Source organism: Perognathus longimembris, chromosome 6 (assembly GCF_023159225.1).
Source record: "Perognathus longimembris pacificus isolate PPM17 chromosome 6, ASM2315922v1, whole genome shotgun sequence".
Lineage (NCBI taxonomy): Eukaryota > Metazoa > Chordata > Mammalia > Rodentia > Heteromyidae > Perognathus > Perognathus longimembris.
Window position 1 is genome coordinate 64,028,256 of NC_063166.1, and position 19,398 is coordinate 64,047,653.

At 49.8% G+C, this 19,398-nt stretch overlaps 1 protein-coding gene across 7 annotated transcripts; it reads right to left on the reverse strand.

The window, feature by feature from the left end:
* Nucleotides 1-227: 227 nt before the first annotated feature.
* Nucleotides 228-18,608, reverse strand: Mavs (mitochondrial antiviral signaling protein). 7 transcript variants are annotated; one of them, XM_048348866.1, is made up of 7 exons: nt 18,566-18,608; nt 12,579-12,730; nt 10,014-10,191; nt 8,275-8,444; nt 7,436-7,583; nt 4,599-5,065; nt 228-3,526 (listed from the first exon to the last, which is right to left on the reverse strand). In XM_048348866.1, the coding sequence occupies exons 2-7, from the start codon at nt 12,693-12,695 to the stop codon at nt 3,095-3,097; spliced, it is 1,512 nt and encodes a 503-aa protein (XP_048204823.1). In that variant the 5' UTR covers nt 12,696-12,730; nt 18,566-18,608; the 3' UTR covers nt 228-3,094. The 7 variants fall into 7 exon arrangements, with proteins under 7 accessions (XP_048204823.1, XP_048204820.1, XP_048204821.1 ...); XM_048348863.1 differs by having other exon boundaries at nt 12,579-12,764; nt 18,566-18,607; XM_048348864.1 differs by lacking the exon at nt 18,566-18,608 and adding an exon at nt 17,714-18,538.
* Between the last annotated feature and the right edge of the window lie 790 nt (nt 18,609-19,398).

Sequence of the window (19,398 nt, forward strand, 5' to 3'; positions counted from 1 at the left end):
CTGGCAAAAAAATAAAAAATAAAAAAAATAAATAAATGTAGGCCAAGAGGTCAGAGTTTACACAGATAAGCAGAGTTTGTATACGTCTTGGTGCACAAGAGCAGGAGTGCAATATCTGGGTCACAGGTTGGGCCTATGTTCAGCTTTAGTGGATACTGCCAGTTTTCCAAAAGGATTATACTAATTAGTTCTCCAAACTTCTATAACAGAATACTTTACATTGCGTAATCTATAAGCAGCAGTTTATTGCTCATGGTGTTGGAGACTGGGAAACTCAAGATCAAGGCCCCAGCAAATTTAGCATCAGGTAAATGCCCCCAGCTGCTTCCTGTGGCAGAAGGAGGAGGAAGGCCCCTCCAGCCTCGGAGCAGGGGTCCCTTTCAGGACAGGGAAGTCTTCATTGATTTAGTCATCTCCCAAAGGCCCACCTCCTAATGCCATCACTGTGGGGTTAGGTTTCAACAAGAATTTAGAAGAGACATAAAAGTTCACATTGAAACCTCAACTTCTATTCCTCCAAAATGTATGAGTTTTAGCTGAAGGAGTGGCTGAAATAGTAGAGCACCAGCCAAGCAAGCAAGCCAAGTGAGTAGGAAGCTGAGGTCAAACACCACTGCCATATGAATAAATAGTGCTATAGCCTCTGTATTAGTGCAAGCCTCCTACTTTCAACAGGTGCCAGTGGCGCATGGCTGTTATCCTAGTTACTCATGATCCTGTCTTCTGGATCTAGAAGATCATGGTTCAAAGCCAATCCCAGGCAGAAAGTTAATGAAACACATGCGCGCGCACACACACGCACACACGTGCACATCTCAGCAAATATGCCAAGTAGTTTATACCTGTAATTCAAGATATGAGGGAGGCATACATCAGAGGATCACAGTCCAAGGCCTGCCCCAAGCAAAAAGGCTAGACCCTATTGGAACAGTAAAGAAAACAAAAGGGCTGGCAGTGCAGCTTAAGTAGTGGTACACCTGCCTTAGCAAGCATGAGTCCCTGAATTCAGACCACAGTACCTCACATCAAGGCTCTGGATAGAAGAATTAGAAAAGTCCTCCACACTTCCCATGCACCTGACCTGAGGTACCTCCCACAGTGGCCAGTTAGTGTGCTTGAAATCACATACACTAGGCTACTCTCTGGGGCTACACACTGCATTCTTGAGATACTTTTTTCCCCCAAAGCTACCATAGAAAAACAACACATTAAAAAAGCACATATGCAGAATTGTTTACTGACTCAGCCAGTGTAGTACTCAGTGCAGGAGGGAGCAGAGGGGCTGGTTATAAACACAGGGGTGATGGGAAATAGTACAGACAAGCTTCGGGACAGACCATTCCCAGATACAGGGCACAGCTTGTGGGGTTTGGAGTGTGGGTTGAAATTCCCTAGGGCAGTACACAGGAAAGCTTCCCTGAAAGCTGACAACTTGGAGGTGGGCCACAGTAAACCCCACCCCTTATGTCACCAACCTGAATGAAGATGGATCCTGTGTCTACCCCTCGTCCAGCAAAGGCCACGTGAAAAGAACCTACAAGTAAGCCGGTGTCTATGGCCCACAATGTAATCCTCAAGAGACTGAGATGTAAGGATCATGGTTCAAAGACAGCCTATGCAGGAAAGTCGGTAAGACTCCTACTTCCAATTAAACACCAAAATGCTGGAAGTAGAAGTGTGGCTCAAGTGGTAAAGTACCACCTTTGAGCAAAAAAGGTAAGGGACAGCTTTCAGGCCCTGAGCTCAAGTCCCAGTGCCAGCACACTCACAGAAAGAACCCACAAATAGATGCCCAAAGTAGCCCACTGTGTCTCCCATATGCCACTGGGAGGTGGGGGAGAACTCACTGGCCTCTGTCCTGCACAACTGCCCAGCAGATACAGATCTTTCCCTAGCAACTCCCCAATGCACAGGCACTACTAAGGGGCAAACAGGAGGGGGAGACAGTGGATGGGGTCCAGATTTACCTCTAAAGGTATACCCATGGGCTTATGCACCTTCCCATTCAATTGTGGCTATAACAACCTGCATCTAACACTTAGTGAAGGACAAGTCACATGGTAAATTTACACAGATAAGCTCATTTAATGCTCATGACAATATGACAGGTACACACACACACACACACACGTGCATGCACGCACTTAGCAGTGAGAAAAAATGAGGCACAGAATGGTTACTATCTTGCCTGGGATCACAGAGCCAGTGAGAGGCAGAACAGGATGCCGGCAAAGCCGCTGCCTGCAGAGCGCACCCTTCCATGCTCTGCCTCAAGCCATCAGCTTGACCAGGCTGGGCAGGAAGGAGGAAAGAGAAACATTCCTCCTCTGGGCAAGGCACTTGGCAAACGCCTTTACGCTTCAACCTCAGAAGAACCCAGTGAAGGATTAGCTAGAGTTTCATGCCCACATGGGGAAGCAGAATCCCGACATCTGCTCAGGCCAGCCCAGAAATGCAGGCCTTGGCGTGGGTTCTGCATACTGGGTGTCCCTCCCCCAACCAAAGGAAGCTAAAGGGAAGGGACATCAGTAGGGTGCGGGAGTGGAGCCAGGGAGTGAGGAGACTGGAGGAATATCGGAGGTCTTCCTGGCACCAGGAAGAAGCAGCCGCCTCTTCCTTCCTTAGGGTCTGCCCTCTGCCATGGCACCCAAAGCAGTGAGCCCACCCTGGAGACCAGCCATGTCGCAGCTCCCCAGCTGCAGTGCTAAGGCACCAGACTGGACGGCAAGATGGGAAGAGGTATTGGGGGTTCCCCCCACGCAGCACACTTGTTCCATGGCCACAGGGGACCTGGGCAAGGGATAACACCTAGTTGGGTAGCAAGTCAGGAGCACCCAGGGTGATACCCCACACTGCCAGGTGAACAGGTCTGAAGTACCCGGGGAAGCCCAAAGCCTGGAAAGCCAAAGGCAGTTAAGGACAGGCACATGGTGTAAGCTAAGACCCATCTACTGTCAGGATTCTGGTGGGAGGTCCCGCCAGAATCCTGATCCCTGAGCCTCCCCCTTGGTTCAGCCTCTGCCAGCCCAGCCAGGAGAAAGAGCTCTGGGGAACAAGGCAGGTGAGTGGCGCCACCTGGCTTAAGGCTGAGGCTTCACTGGGACAGGTGCCGCTTTACAGCCAGGAGCACAATTGCCAGAAGTGCCGCAGCCCCGGCTGCTCCAAGCCAGGAAGCCCAGGAGCTGGTCCCCACACAGATTGCTTCCACTTCCTGGGGCTGTGGGACAGCTAGCTGCCCAGGACTAGCTTCCTTGAGGTCCATGCTCGAGTCCTTGTTTGTGTTCATCGTAAAGGACATATACTCATTCTCCTCTGGGCCATGACTGGGCTGTGGATGATGGCTGGCTTCTGAGCCGAGGGAGCTGCTGGGGCTGATGGCGAGGTCCTCTGAACAGCCTGAGAATGGCTGGCTATCCAGCGGGGACAGCAGCACACCAGGCTTGCTCAGCTCCAGCACTGAGCTTCTGTCTGGGCAGACTGAACTGCCTCTGAAGGCAGCTGTGGGTGCTGACACCTCTGGGGTCCCCTGAGGGAGAAAACAAACAAACAAGAATGCCAGAGGGAGTTAGGGATAGCAGAGAGACAAGTCAAGTTGAATGGTCCATTCCCAAGCCGGAGCATAAACTCATAGCCCAACTCATCAGTTCCCAGCCCATAATGCTCCTGAGACCATGCCCTTAGAAACCTAGCCCATTGGTGAAGGAGGAGGAGACTAAGACCCTGCACATCATTGGTGGTCCCTCCAGAGAAGCTCTCTCACTCTCAGTGGCCCTACTATGAGCTCACCCCTTCTGGGGAACCCTTGCTGGTCCTGGAGCCTATGGACTTGGTTCCTTCAGCAGCAGTGGGAACAGCTGTAAGGCCCCAGAGGCAGTGGCTATGAGGGCTGTTGGGTCAGAGCAGATGCTCTGGGCTGCCTGGCCTAACTACTGTCTGTGAAGCCTGGGCCTGGCAGGATAGGGCAAGCACCCTGGTGGTGAAGAACAAGGCACTGAGGCACTTGGGCCACTGTGCTCCATCCCTCAATGCTTCCTCTTCTGTGAAAAACACTGTTGTTTAGTTGAACTGAGGGCTCTAGGCTCCAATGGACCAGTGGAGGTGGCCCCCATGCCTGACCATCCTAAGGGTCCACACTTAGGAGCTCTCATGACTGTTGTCTCTCCTGGATGGCAGGGGGTGGGATCTGAGGGAGGCTGCTTCTCAGTTGTCCCTACATCCTCAAGAAGAACCCATTAAGCCAACCACTGGTAGCTCACACCTGTAATACTGACTATTCTGCAGGCTGAGATCTGAGGATTGCAGTTCAAAGCCAGCCTCGGCAGGAAAGCCTGTGGGATTCTTATCTCCAATTAACCACCAAACATTCAGAAATGGAGCACCAGCCTTGAGAGAAAAGTTCAAGGGCCATGCCCAGGACCTAGTACCAGCCTTCCTCCAAAAAGAAGAGCCCATGGATTTTCCATAGTGGAGGCAGTATGTGGGACAGGTCTCCAAAACCGGGATATGGGCAGGTCCAAGAACAGGCTCCAGTGGTCCAGCTCTCAGACCAGCCTCCTAGGGAAAGGATTTAGTCACTGCTAGGTAGAGCAAGGACTCACCTTGGTTCTGCTACTGTTCTTGCTGGAGGGTCCAATGCCAGCAGGCACTTTGGGTGGCATTGTGCGAACACGTGTTGAGTTGATGGGCAATTTGGATGGTGCTGGATGGGTGAGAATATTAGGGGGCATTGCACCAGGGATCCTTGAGCTGGTAGGCAACTTGGAAGCCCCTGTACTGGCAGGTGTTGGGGTGGAAGGCACTTTGGAAGCCACGGTGTTCACAGGCATCAGGGTAGTAGGAGGAGGCACTGGGTTGGTGGTCACAGAGTTGCCAGGTACTTCTGCATCACCTGCTCCCTTTGCAGAAGCCACACCAGAGGTTGAGGAAAGGGAGGAATTGCCAGCAGATGGAGCTGACCCTGCAGGCCCAGGCAAGCGACTTTCCCTGGAACGGGCCAGGGGCTGAAAGGAGACAGTTGGAGACACAGGCCCACGAGCTGGTATGGTACTGGCGACAGCACCTGCAGGTAGGAAAATAAAAGAGGAATATTTTACCCTGAGGGTTAGAAAAAAGGTCCCTGTGTCCCAGGTCACAATGTCTTTACTGCATCTAGGCCTCAGGATCTCCTGTCCATGAAGTCGATTCCACAGCCCCTTTGGTCATTGTTTTGGGGCCTAAAGATTCAACATTTCCTCTCAGTCCTTGACCTGGAGCCCCCAAGTCTGTCCTCTTACAAGAGTGAAATAGTCTCTCCCTCCTTCTAACTTCACCTAAAGGCTTGGAGATCATTATTAATGATTCTCACCACCTCTTATCCCACCCAGGGCACTCCCACTTCTCTCATTTCTGCCTTTCCTCCTTAGCCTGGTAAAATGCTGGGCCCCTCACTACTGTCCTAGGCTCCCAGCTACCCCATTCCCCAGCAGGAGCAATCCTGGACCAGGCCAAGAGATAGCAAACATTTTTAAGCAAAATCTCTTATGCCAGTTAGGTAGCACCAAAGGCTGGGTAGCCTCCAGGACTAAGGAAAAAGCCACTCCTGGGAGGAGGCCCTGATGTGGGGGAAGCTGGAGGTGACAGGAAATGACATCCCATAAAAGGAACTGCATTCGGCATTGGGAGTCTCCACAGACTCTAAGGATGCAAATACCAAGCCCCAAAGCCAACAAAGGTCAGGTGAAGTCTGATAGCTCCAACCTTAAGTCTAACACCAGAGAAAGTACATGATGGCACCTGGGTCCATAAATGTATTAAACTCAAAGTGCCAGTGACTCATACCTATTAACCTTAGCTATTCAGGAGTCCAAGATCTGAGGATCTCAGTTTGAAACCAGACCAGGCAGGAAAATCTATGAAATTCTTACCTCCAGTTAACCCCAAAATGCCAGATGTGGAGCTGTGGCTCAAGTGATAGAGTGCTAACCTTGAGCACAAAAGCTCAGGGACAGCACCCAGGCCCTAAGTTCAAGCCTCAGTACTAGCACGCACACATACACACAATCAATGTGTCTTTTGTCTCCAAAATCTGAAAGGTATTTCATGACAAGCACACAATTTCATCACAAAGCACAAATACCTGCTGTGGGCCATTTGGGAGTAGCAGGAGTGGAACACTAAGATGGCTTCGCCCAACTTTTTTTGTTGTTGTGGGGCTTGAGCTCTGGGCCTGGGCACTGTTCCTGAGCTTTCAGCTCGAGGCTAGCGCTTTACCACTTGAACCACAGCACCACTTCTGGTTTTCTGGTGGTTAATTGGAGATAAGAGTCTCATAGACATTCCTACCTGGGTTGGCTTTGAACCCCAATCCTCAGATCTCAGCCTCCTGATTAACTAGGATTATAGATGTGAGCCACCAGCACCCAGTGTTTGTGTCAGGACACTGAAGGCTGGCCATATCTGTGTTACCTGGAACGTGTTTCCTGGCCTGAGAGGTCAGGTGAACAGCGGACCCTTGTGCCGTCCCAGTCCTTGGCTCACAAAGATCACACTATCTCTGGGGGCTGAGCCACTTGAATGATGTGCTGGGAAACAGACTCATTTGGGACAACACAGTGCTAGAGGGCTCCCCTACTAACAGCTCGCTCAGCCCTTCTGTGTCCTGTCAGCCCTAATCCTACAGGATCCTTTCAGCACAGTGCAAAAAAAGGCCGATTCTCTTCCCCACCCATACTATTGCAATCACATCAATACATACCTGTACAGCAATCCAGACCCTTTGCAATGACTTTGCCAGTCCTTGCATCTAAGAGTGGGAATTTCTCCATTCCATGGGTCTGAGCTGGCCTTAGAACTTGTTTTTTTTTTTTTTTTTTTTTTTTGCCAGTCCTGGGCCTTGGACTCAGGGCCTGAGCACTGTCCCTGGCTTCCTTTTTGCTCAAGGCTAGCACTCTGCCACTTGAGCCACAGCGCCACTTCTGGCCGTTTTCTGTATATGTGGTGCTGGGGAATCGAACCCAGGGCCTCATGTATACGAGGCAAGCTCTCTCGCCACTAGGCCATATCCCCAGCCCTAGAACTTGTTTTGACTCACAGAATAGGAATGGAGGGCAGCTCATGTGCATACGCATAGGTTCCTCCCCTCCTCCCCCACCTTTCTCTCAGTAGCCATGAGAAAGAGGCAGAAGCAGATCATGTGTATTTTCTGATGACTTCATGAAAGGAAATTCAGCCAAGACCATAACTGTTCAACTGCATCAGTTGTGTGTTAAATCATGATTGCATTTTTTGAGCTCTTTATTACACAGCAAATGATATAATCTCCTAAAAAACTGGTTTGATGACTGCACATCCTGTAGTCCTGCCTTTTTTCCTATCCTAGAAAGGCTGAAGGGTAACTTTAATCCTAAGCCTTACTTGGGAGAGCAGAGAGTCCTCAAACACCCTATTTCATGCATACCTGCTTCGTGGGTGCTGCTTAGTTCTGGGGCCTGCTCCTGATGTCTGCTGGAGACCACAGGGTTGAGGACTGGCAGGTTAGATGAGGGCCCCAAAGAGCCACTGGAACTCCTCTGGTTGGCCCCCAAGTCATGGGCTGGCTCTGAACTCTGCAAGAGAGGAAATGGCAGCTGATGTTCCTGGAGCATCTCCTACAGGCCTCAGTCCACATGCTGCCAGCCTCTATCTATATGTGATCTTGCATCTACCTCAGAGAAAATGAGCCCGGCTTGCACAGAGCCTGGAGTTCAATTCCCAGCCCTTTAAAGAATGGAACGCAAAACCAAACAAATCCACACACCAACCATGGGGTGCCTGTCTACCTGCGTGGCTTGTGGGAAGGTCTTCTTCTCTGTGAACACTGCACAGAATCCAGAATCTTTTCTCCAAGGCTCTGCACAGACCTTGTAGCCTCAGGTCCAGTGTGAACCTGTGTCTGTGGGACACCCCATGGTCCACCCATCACATCTCAGTAGAAAACTGATTAGCTTCCCCCACTTTACTGATGATAACCATAGCTTCCCACCCCATCCATCCTGACTTCCTGCTGCTACCCCACCAACCAGATCACTCCTGGACTCCTCATGACCATTGCCAAGACTTCAAACTGTCAAAACTTCTAGCTGGCTGATGACAGAATGCTCCCCAACACTCTGCTGCCATGGGCCTGGAGAGCTCCCTCTTGAGAGCCCTGGTTTGTTGAGGGGAGAGGAGAACCCCAGGAAGTCTGCGTGGACAGAAGAGTGCAGGTAGGAACACAAAAGCCAGCAGACCAAGGTAGGCTATGAGGACAGGACTTGCCTCTCCCGGGGATTTTGGCAGCTGGGTGTCCTGGACAGGCATGGGGTAAGCTGCCTCCCCTTGATAGCCATTGTGGGGTCTGTTGTGGGCTGTGGCAGATTCAGAGGCTCCTGAAATCTTGGCAGGAACTGCTGAATCCTCCGATTGGGCTGGAGAGTGGGCTGGGGCTCCTAGAAGACAAAAATACCATGATAGGAAGAAGGAATCAGGAGACCATAGGTATGGCTCAAATGGTAGAGTCCTTGCCTAATAAGTGCAAGGCCCTGAGTTCAAAGGTACTGAGTTCAGTACCACCAAGAAGAAAAGGGTGATACGACGTCCTGTTGACAAAAGAGGCTAAGGTCCCCCTCTATAACTCCAAAGGCTGACTTGATATGACACACTTCTAAGAGTTGACAAGCATCAGTGGGGTAGGCAAGCGGGAGGAGACAGGAGTCATGGAGGAAAGGGAAGATGGCAGGAGGGAAGTGGCCTGATCAGTCTTTCTGGACCCAAACTATGTCAGTGATCACTCCTTCTCTGTCCCCAGGCTTTCTTCTCCTCATGCTGCTACCCCCAAATGACCCCTTCCACCACCCACTCAAGCTTCCCCACAGCTACTTGTATTCAAAAGATCACTATTGGGCTGGGGATATAGCCTAGTGGCAAGAGTGCCTGCCTCGGATACATGAGGCCCTGGGTTCGATTCCCCAGCACCACATATACAGAAAACGGCCAGAAGCGGCGCTGTGGCTCAAGTGGCAGAGTGCTAGCCTTGAGCGGGAAGAAGCCAGAGACAGTGCTCAGGCCCTGAGTCCAAGGCCCAGGACTGGCCAAAAAAAAAAAAAAAAAAAAAAAGATCACTATTAGCCTCAGCCTGTGGCTCACATCTATAATCCTAGCCACTCAGAAGACTGAGATCTCTAGAGGACTGTGGTTCAAGGCCAATCCAGGCAGAAAAGTCCGTAAGATGCCATCTTCAAAATAACTAGCAAAAAAAAGAGGACTGGAGGTTTGGCTTGAGTGGTAGCAAGCCAGTAGAGCAAGAAAGTTAAACAATCATGATCATGAGATCCTGAGCTCATGCCTCAATACCATCCAAACACACACACACACACACACACACACACACACACACACACACACACTTAGTCTTCAGAAATAACAGCCAGCTCTCAAAGAAGAGAGGAAGGGAGAAAAGAAAGGAGTGAAAGGTGACTGTGAGGTAACCCACAGCTGTAAATCTGATAGGGATCTAAGGCCTCTGCTACGAACTGTAAATAGGGTTGGCTTGACTTTTTCTCTTCTTGTCTCTTCTCAGGCCCCACCCACCACATCTCCTCTGATCACTGGCAGGAATATTGAAAGGAATGAAGGAGTAACTGGGCAGCTGGGAAAGAGGCGGGGACCAGGTTGTTCTCAGGGGGAAGAGAAACAACAGAGAGAGGGATGGTAAACCAGTGAGCAGAGAAGGAAAGGATGACAGGAGAAAAAATAAGGAAATGTGGGAAGCAAACACCACAGCTATGGAAAAAACAGGAGATCCCTGTGCTGAGCACATGGGCTGTGATGAGCCCCAGCTAAACACCTAAGAGTCCTCCATGACAGACACTGCCATCAGTGTCTGAGGCCCGAGGAAATTAAGGGACTTGACCAAAGGAACACGAGCTCAGGAATTCTGGGATAATAAGGATGAGGATAAGAGAAGGTAGGAGGTTCTGAGGTGGGGAGAGTAGGGGGGGCCAGGGCAGGAAGCGCACCTCGAGGCAGGTAGCTCTGGTAGACACTGGCCACTTGTTCGGCGAGCCCAGACAGTTCACAGATGTTCAGTGCCCTGATGAAGATGTCCACCCAGCCGGTCCGCCGCTGAAGGCTATTGAAGAGTTCCCAGAGTGTGTCCCGGTTCCCCATGCGCGCATAGGAGGCCCGCAGGCGATCCTGGAAGACAGTACAGCCACCCTGCTCAAGCCAACTGCCCTCCCCTCACCAATTCCCTCTCTGACATGGTCCAGTTCAGGTCAAGATCAGGGTGGAGGCCCAGTAAGCAGAAGAAACCACAGCTGCAATCAGTAAGGGCAGCTGCCTAGAAACAGGCAGACTCTGTCCCAGGCTGTCTCTCCTTTTTTTTTTTTTTTTTTGGCCAGTCCTGGGACTTGGACTCAGGGCCTGAGCACTGTCCCTGGCTTCTTCCAGCTCAAGGCTAGTACTCTGCCACGAGTCACAGCACCACTTCTGGCCATTTTCTATATATGTGGTACTGGGGAATTGAACCCAGGGCCTCATGTATACGGGGCAAGCACTCTTGCCATATCCCCAGCCCCAGGCTGTCTCTCCTTAAAGCTCTATATCATTTATCCTACTCAGTGTTTTCATTACTCTCACTTTATGGATGAGGAAACTGGGGCTTTAAAGTATCAGGGATCCTGGGCAGGAATCCAAAGCAAGTTTAGATGGCCCCAAAAACAAAGAGAATGAGGTTTGAGTCAGGTGCTGGTGGCTCATGCCTAAAATCCTAGCTATTCAGGAAGGTGAGATCTGAAGGTCCTGGTTCCAATCCAGCAGGAAAGTAAGACTCCTCTCTGCAACTAAGCAATAACAACAACAACAACAAAAAAATGGAGGTGCAGCTCAAGGAGTAGAGTGCCAGCTTTGATGAAAAAGTCAACTGGGACCACAAAACCTTGAGGTGCAAGGTCCTGAGTTCAAGCCCCAGGACCAACAGAAAGGAAGGAAAGAAGAGAGAAAGAAGGGAGAGGGAAGGGAGGCAGGCAGGCAAGCAGGGAGGGAGGGATTTGAGCAAGCTGAGAAGGTATAGTTCCCAACAACAATCAGACAAAAGAAGATAAAGGAGAAACAAGAAGTTAAGAGAACTGAGGAGATCCTGGGAAGATGGTAGCAGTTGCAGAGTTTTTATATATCAACTTAGATTCCCACAGAAACGCAAGCAGACAGCAGAAATGAAAATCCATAGAAACTCAGGCTTGGTGGCCCATGACTGTAATCTCAGAGGCTGAGGCAGGATAATGATGGGTTTGAGGATAGCCTAGGCAACATTACAAGGCTCTGTCTCAAGGAGGAGGAGAAGGAGGAAGAGGAGACCCACAAAAAGCAAGGTGACAAGGTATCCCACCGAACACCCTAACACAATATAGAGCTAACCCTTACAGGGCCCAGACCTGCATTGTAAATGGTGTCTATGTGGAAGGTTAAACAGGAAGCAATGGCACTGTTTTTTATTTCTTGGGGGGGGGGGTACACACACATGCGTGTGCACACATGCTGATACTAGGGCTTAAATTCAGGGCTCGGGTACTGTCCCTGGGCTTGAATTCAGAGCCAGTATGTCGTCCTTTAGTTTTTTGGCTCAAGGCTGGCACTCTACTACTTGAGCCACAGCCTCACTTCTGGGTTTTTGGTGGTTAATGAAGATAAGAATCTCATGAATTCTTCCAACTGTGATCCTCAAATCCCAGCCTCCGGAGTAGCTAGGATTACAGGAGCACCCAGCCAATGGCACTTTGAGACACCTGAGGACAAGTGTCTTTAGGGTTGCAAAAGAACCCACAGACACTTGAGGGGAAGACAGGGACCCTATCTGAGAACAACTAAAACTTGGGGGGTGGAGTTTGTCACTTCACTGATCAGTGAGGGGGGGGGCGGGGCAAAGCAAATCCTGGCACAGAAACACAAACCTGGCTCTTCCAAATGCTCAAATCTGAGTCCCAGAGCTCCCTGCCAGGATAGTCTCACAATGAGGAAAGTAGAATTAAAAAAAAAAATCAGCAGGGCACTGGTGGCGCCTGTAATCCTAGCTACTCAAGAGGCTGAACTCTGAGAATCGAGGTTCAAAGCTGGCAGAATAGTCTGTAAGATTCTTACCTCCAGTTAGCCACCACAAAACCAGAAGTGGCACTGTGGCTCAAAGTGATAGAGCACTAGCCTTGAGCAAAAGAGCTCAGGGAGGGACAGCATCCAGGCCTTGAGTTCAAGCTCCACCACACACACACACACACACACACACACACACACACAAATTAAAATGAAGAAAAGAAGACTGGAAAACAACAGCTAAGGGGACCAGAGCCAGTAAAGAGGCTAGTGCCGTGTTTTAGCACTACCCAAATACAACACAAGAGGGTGCTGTTGAGGTTAGAAAAGCCATCCTGAACCACACTTGGTCCAACTTAAAAAAGCAGCAAGGAGAAGAAAGAAGATGCTGGAGGAAAGAGAAAGGAAGAGATTGGTCTTGGCCTGGGTAAAGAAATAGGATGAGGTTAACTTGGAAACTCACAGCCCAGCATCTGGCTGTCACTTTTCCTGCTCACCTGGTCGCTGGCTGTAAGGCAGGGCAGGTAGGGCAAAATCTCCAGAACATCCACCCGGCAAAAACTGCTGTGATTGCGGCAGATAAACTTATAGGTCTTCTCCTCAGCAAAGGTCATGGTTGCTCAGCTTCTGAACAGAGGATGCTCTGACCCTTGGAAAGGTAGATGTACTAAGAGGTAAAAAGACTAGAAGAAAAGACATCATACATGGCAACAGGACTGGAAATAAGGTTGGATGAGGGCAACAATTTCTTATGTTTTAGGACTCTTTGGGATTTTTCTTCTTTTTTTCTATGTTCATACTGGGGCTCCCACGTAGGGCCTTGTACTCTCACTGTTTTGTTTTGTTTTTTTTCCTCATGGCTACTACTCTATCACTCCATGCCTCCAGCCTATTTTTTGTTGGTTAACTGGAGATCAGAGTCTCATGAGCTTGGGCTGGGAATATTGCTTAGTGGTAGAGTGCTTGTGTAGCATGCATGAAGCCCTAGGTTCCATTTCTCAGTACCACATAAACAGAAAAATCTGGAAGTGGTGCTGTGGATCAAGTGGTAGAGTGCTAGCCTTGAGCTCAGGGACACTGCTCAGGCCCTGGGTTCAAGTCCCATAACAAAAAAAAAAAGTCTCATGAACTTTTCTACTCAGGATGGCTTCAAACCTCCATCCTCACATCTCAGCCTCCTGAGTAACTTGGATTACAAGTGTGCACCATCAGTACCCAGCAAATCTAGTTTCTTTAAACAGTCTGTGTTATTGACCAGTGCAAAATAAAAAGGCCTGAGGTGTGGCTCAGCAGTAGAGAGCCACCTATAAATGTTTCTGCTTTGAGGTATACTAAAACAAAGGCGGGGGGGGGGGGAGCCCAACATAATAAGCATATAGGGTCATCACATTGTAAAGATGAAAAAAATGAAGTATGAAGAAATTAAGGGGGGGGGCTGGGAATATGGCCTAGTGGCAATAGTGCTTGCCTCATATACATGAAGCCCTGGGTTCAATTCCCCAGCACCATATATATATATAGAAAATGGCCAGAAGTGGCGCTGTGGTTCAAGTGACAGAGTGCGAGCCTTGAGCAAAAAGAAGCCAGGGACAGTGCTCAGGCCCTGAGTCCAAGGCCCAGGACTGGCAAAAAAAAAGAAATTAAGGGAACTGGGGCTGGGAATATGGCCTAGTGGCAAGAGTGGTTGCCTTGTATACATGAAGCCCTAGGTTCGATTCCTCATATATGCACCACATATATAGAAAAGGCCAGAAGTGGCACTGTGGCTCAAGTTGCCAGAGTGCTAGCCTTGAGCAAAAAGAAGCCAGGGACAGTGCTCAGGCCCTGAGTTCATGCCCCAGGACTGGCCAAATAAAGAAAAGAAATTAAGGGAGCTGGGTGCTGGTGGCTCACACCTGTAATCCCAGCTACTCAGGACGCTAAGATCTGATGATCATGGTTTAAAGCTAGTCCAGACAGGAAAGTCCATGAGACTTTAATTTCCAATTAATCACCAAAAATCCAGAAGTGGAGGTGTGGCTCAAGTGTTAAGAGTGCCAGCCCTGAGCAAAAGGGCCAAGCAGTGAGGGAACAACTGGAAAAGGGTAACATTATCCCCACCCCCAAAAAAAATAACCCAAAGTACTCTTTACCTGATGTATATAACTGTATCCTCTTTGTACATCACCTTTATAATAATAATAAATAAAATTTTAATTTTAAAAAGCCATACAAGTCAGGTACTGGTGGCTCACATCTATAATCCTAGCTACTTAAGAGGCTAAGATCTGAGGATCATGGTTCAAAGCCAGCCTGGGCAGGAAAAGTCCATGACATTCTTGTCTCTAATTAACTACTAGAAAACTGGAAGTGGGGGCTGGGAATATGGCCTAGTGGTAAAGTGCTCGTTTCGTATACATGAAGCCCTGGGTTCGATTCCTCAGCACCACATATAAATAAAAAGCCAGAAGTGGCGCTGTGACTGAAGTGGTAGAGTGTTAGCCTTGAGCAAAAAGAAGCCAGGGACAGTGCTCAGCCCCTGAGTTCAAGCCCCAGGACTGGCAAAAAAAGAAAACTGGAAGTGGCACTGTGGCTCAAAGTGATAAAGCACTAGCCTTGAGCCGAAGTGCTCAGGGACAGAACCCAGACCCCTACAACGAATCCAATATTTTTTTTTCTGTTTATGTGGTGCTGAGGAATCAAGCCCAGGGCTTCATGCATGCAAGGCAAACACTCTACTGCTAAGCCATATTCCCAGCCCATGACCCAATATTTTAAAAGTACAAAAAAAGATCAAGCAAGAATACAAGGCCCTAAGTTCAAACCCTACCACCTGCATTATATACATATGCAGTATACACACACACACGACTTACTAGTTACCTAGGGAGCAAATAACTGACTTCTTTAGGATCAGTTTCTTTCCAGAGCACAACTGCAGTCCCACCATTAAAGCTGTGTGTTCTCCAGAGGGAGACTGAGTTTCACTACTCTGAAGCTACTGTGTGACTCAGGACAAGTTACCACCAGCTTTTTCCAGGTTTTCCTTCAAATGGCTCAAGGAGCTTGTTTTGACAATACAGTAATTCAGACAGACAAGCTTAAAATTTTCTACAGTGCCTCAAATACAAGCAAGCAGCATTTACATAGCACTTACCACTGTTGGCAATTATGGATTCATTTGTTTGCTTGTTTCTTTTTGCCTCCCCCATAGGGGAGTGCTGCATGAAATAAGGGAGAGAAAGTCTATGCCATCATCCAATTTATAGTCTACTGAGGCAGGACAGACAACAGATCAATAAGCATCTACTGCAATAACAATTCCTGAGAGTAACATAAGTTATAATGAAAATAAAGCAGGACAATGAGCAGAACCCTAGAGAAGGCTATAACTCTTGAAACTGGAGTGATCAAGGACATCCTCCCCACCCTATCCCCAAAATGGTGACATTTGAACTGAGTTTTCTCAGGTGTCTGAAAATGGCATCTTTGGCAGTAGGCACAGTAAATGCAAGTCTTAATATGGGAACATATGGCACATTTGAAGAATAAAAAGGCCAGTAAGATGGTTAAGAAAGTGAAGGCAGAGAGCAAGGTCAAAGTTTGATAGGATCCACACACTGGTGGCTCATACCTGTAACCCCAGCTACTTAAGGGGCTGAGATCTGGAGAATCATAGTTCAACCAAACTAAGCAGATAAGTCTACAAGACTCCTACTCCAAAATAACCAGCAAAATGCCAGGCTAGTCTTGCTCCATCCATAAGCAAGCCAAGATAGAACCTAACTCAAGCACTGAATTCAAATCCCAGAACTGGCAAAAACAAACAACAACAAAATCAGTTGGCAAGGGCTACTCAAGTAAGGGTATTGTAGAGAAGAACTTAAGGATTTTACGTGGTATGTAACGGACTGACTAGATGGTTCAAGCAGGGAAAGGAGATCTGATTAAAGACCTTTTTGGTGGTTGTTCAGAACGACCATGATGGGGCAAGAGTGGGAGCAGGAGGATGAGTAAAAAGATCACAGTGAGGGGCTGGGGATATGGCCTAGTGGCAAGAGCGCTTGCCTCATATACTTGAAGCCCTGGGTTCGATTCCCCAGCACCACATATACAGAAAATGGCCAGAAGTGGCGCTGTGACTCAAGTGGCAGAGTGTTAGCCTTGAGCAAAAAGAAGTCAGGGACAGTGCTCAGACCCTGAGTCCAAGGCCCAGGACTGGCAAAAAAAAGAAGATCACAGTGAGGAAGATGGAAATGGATACGGCAGGATGACACCACGGATGTAATGAGGAAGTAGCTAGATTCTTAGTGTCTCATGGAGGTGGGAGATGAGTGAGAAAGGAGAACCAAACATTGCTCTTTGGATTCTGGGTGCAAGGACTAGGTGCCATTTACAGGCTAGGGAGGCCAGAGAAGAGCCATGGTGAAATAAGTCCAAAGCTCCATCCCGAACAAGCAAAGCTTAAGATGCTGTTAGACTCCAAGAGCACTGTGGGAAAGAGAAGTAGAGCAGATACAGGGCCCGATGAGTGTCATGGTGAGACCTGAGAGACAGCACTGCAAGAGAACAAGGCCCACCCATGGCTGCTGAAGACTCCAACTCCTCTCCACATGGAGAATGGGGCATCAATCCTGCCTGGTGGCCTCACAAACCCACTCTTCATGACTCCAATTGTTAAGCACAGGTGCCAGTCCTGGTCGAGGTGGGTGCTAGTAACAGAAAGGTCTGAAAATCAAGGAAGTAAGTAGGGTGCTGGTGGCTCACACCTACAATCCTAGCTACTCAGGTGGCTAAGATGTGAGGATTGAGGTTTGTTTGAATCCATCTTAGGCAGGAAAATCTATGACTTTTTTCCAGTCCTGGGGATTGAACTCAGAGCCTGGGCTCTGTCCATGAGCCTCTCTGAGCTCTATCATTTGAGCTACAGTATCACTTCTGGCTTTTTTTCTGAGTAGTTTATTGGAGATAAGAGTCTCATGGATTTTCCTGCCAGGTCTGGCTTTGAACCATGATCCTCAGATCTCAGTTCCTGAGTAGCTGGGATTACAGGTGTGAGCCACAGGCACCTGGCTAGTCTATGACTCTTATCTCCAATTAACCACCAAAAAGCTAAAAGTGGAAGTATGGCTCCAGTGGTAGGATGCCAGCCTTGAGAAGGAAAACAACAACTAAGGGACAGTGCCCAGGCCCTGAGTTACACACACACACACACACACACACACACACACACACACTCTCTCTCAATAATAGCAAGAAAAGTAGTGAAGTGAGAGTCTTCTGAGCCTTCAGGAGACAACCTCTGTGGAGATGGATGGATCTCTTCCCTTCCCATAGTATCTAAGAACGTGCCAGAAGGGATGTTGGCTGAGCACTCATCTGCAGCCTTAAAGCACAGATAAAGAGGAGGTGACCCCTCCCCCCAAAAAGGAAAGGAAGCCCACATTTGTTCACATTTATTGAGGGCATCCTACATTCCTTCACTTAATCCTGATACAATGTCAGAAAATGGCAAGGGATACCAAGTCCTTTGAATCTAAGATTTGATGCATCATTGCAACTGGCCATGTATACTGCAAGGAATAAAAGCCCCTGCAGCTGGAGGGCCACACAGCCCCTGGCCTTCATGCCAGGTAGGGGCCAAGGTCACTACCTAGAGGACTGGGATCCCTCGAAAAGGATGTCCTTGGGAGTATGCAAAGTCGAGTCCATTCTCTTCACAGAATGGAAATCTTTCATGCAGGGCAGACAATTTTAGCCCTAACCTCGTTATTACTGCCTTGTTCCCAGGTGGCTGATTGTCCTCCAAGATGTTTTAGAAACTTGGAAGTATCCAAACGGACAACGTCCTTGTCGTTTTGCTACATTTTCATTCTTTTCCAGGCACCTCCTGACGATTTCAGATGAAGGGAGGTGCACAATGTTCCCGATGTTGAGATGGCTCCAGAGTTTCCGACATGACTGTCCCAAGAGCCTCCAAGCCGAGTGGCGGAAAGCAATGCCCGCCCTCCGGAGGGGCAGACGGGCCTCGCAGCCTCGGATTGGTCCGCCGAAGGCAGGTGTCTGTCACCGGGGAGAACTGTCAGGATCCCGGGGCGAGCGGCGGCCCCGGACTCCAAGACGGGCCGCTACTGGTGAGCGCACCCGGGCTCCGCCTCGACTGAGGGTCACCCTGGGCCTGCAGGGGCGGGAGCAACTCCACGCGTCTCCTTCCGGCCCAACTTTCCCGAGAACCAGGGCAGACAGCCAGGCCACCTCCAGCTCTCCCCGGCGCTGGACGGGGCGCACCGAGCCCTCGATGGCCCCCGACCCTGGTGCAGTAGGACTTGCTCTCCAGGTCCCGGACCAACTCTGTCCGCTCCCGGAACCTCCACCAGCCCAAGACTCCGCGCACCCTGTGCGGACCCCGCGATCCCCTGGGCTTCTGTCGCAGCAGCCCTCCTCCCCGAAAGGGCACCGGTGCACGCTGAGCCCCGGGGACCCCGCAACCTCACGGCCAACTTACCTGCGGTAGACTCTGCCACCAGCTGACCGCAGCGGACTGCGCGGAACCCTCACCGGAGGTTGGGGGGCGGGGCTCGTGCTGCCATTGGCCAGGCGATGGGGCGGGGCTTTCTCGGGCACGCCTGATTGGCTGTGTGCCGCAGGGCGGGCCCCGGGGTTGCTTTCTTAGATCGCTCTGCAGGGCCACCGCGGAGGACTCAGTTTCCAGCGTGGGATACGAGTCCCCGATCCTTCTGTTTGTTCCCTTATTCGTCTCCAGACGCTTCCAAGGGAAATCCCGATCTCCGCTAGAAACTGAGAGGGTGGCGCGCCTCCAAGTCATTGGCAGCCTTGGAATTCCATCCCCAGCTCCCCAAGTGAAGCCCCCCTTGTTCCAGCCAGGCGTCCCAAGGAGAGCCCCCCCCCCGCCCCGCCCAGCACCTAACCAATTGACGAGCTGTGGGACCCACGGGAGCAGGAGAGGAGCGGAAGAGACATCAGGGAAATTGGGGATTGGACAGGGACGCCAAGGGTAGCCAGTCCATTAAATATTTTCAATAATCAGGTAAAAATAGGGTTATCATTCCAGTTTTAAAGAGAAACGATAAGACTTGAGGAAATGTCTGACAGTTTACTAAAGTTAAAAATAGATTCCAGGTCTGAGAATGTGGCTTAGTGCTAGAGTGCTTGTCTAGCATGCATGAAGCCTGGGTTCGATTCCTCAGTACGACCTAAACAGGAAAAGCTAGAAGAGGTGCTGTGGCTCAAGTGGTAAAGTGCTATAGCCTTGAGCAAAAGAAGGTCAGGGACAGTGCCCAGGCCCTGAGGTCAAGCCCCAGGACTCCCTTCCCTCCC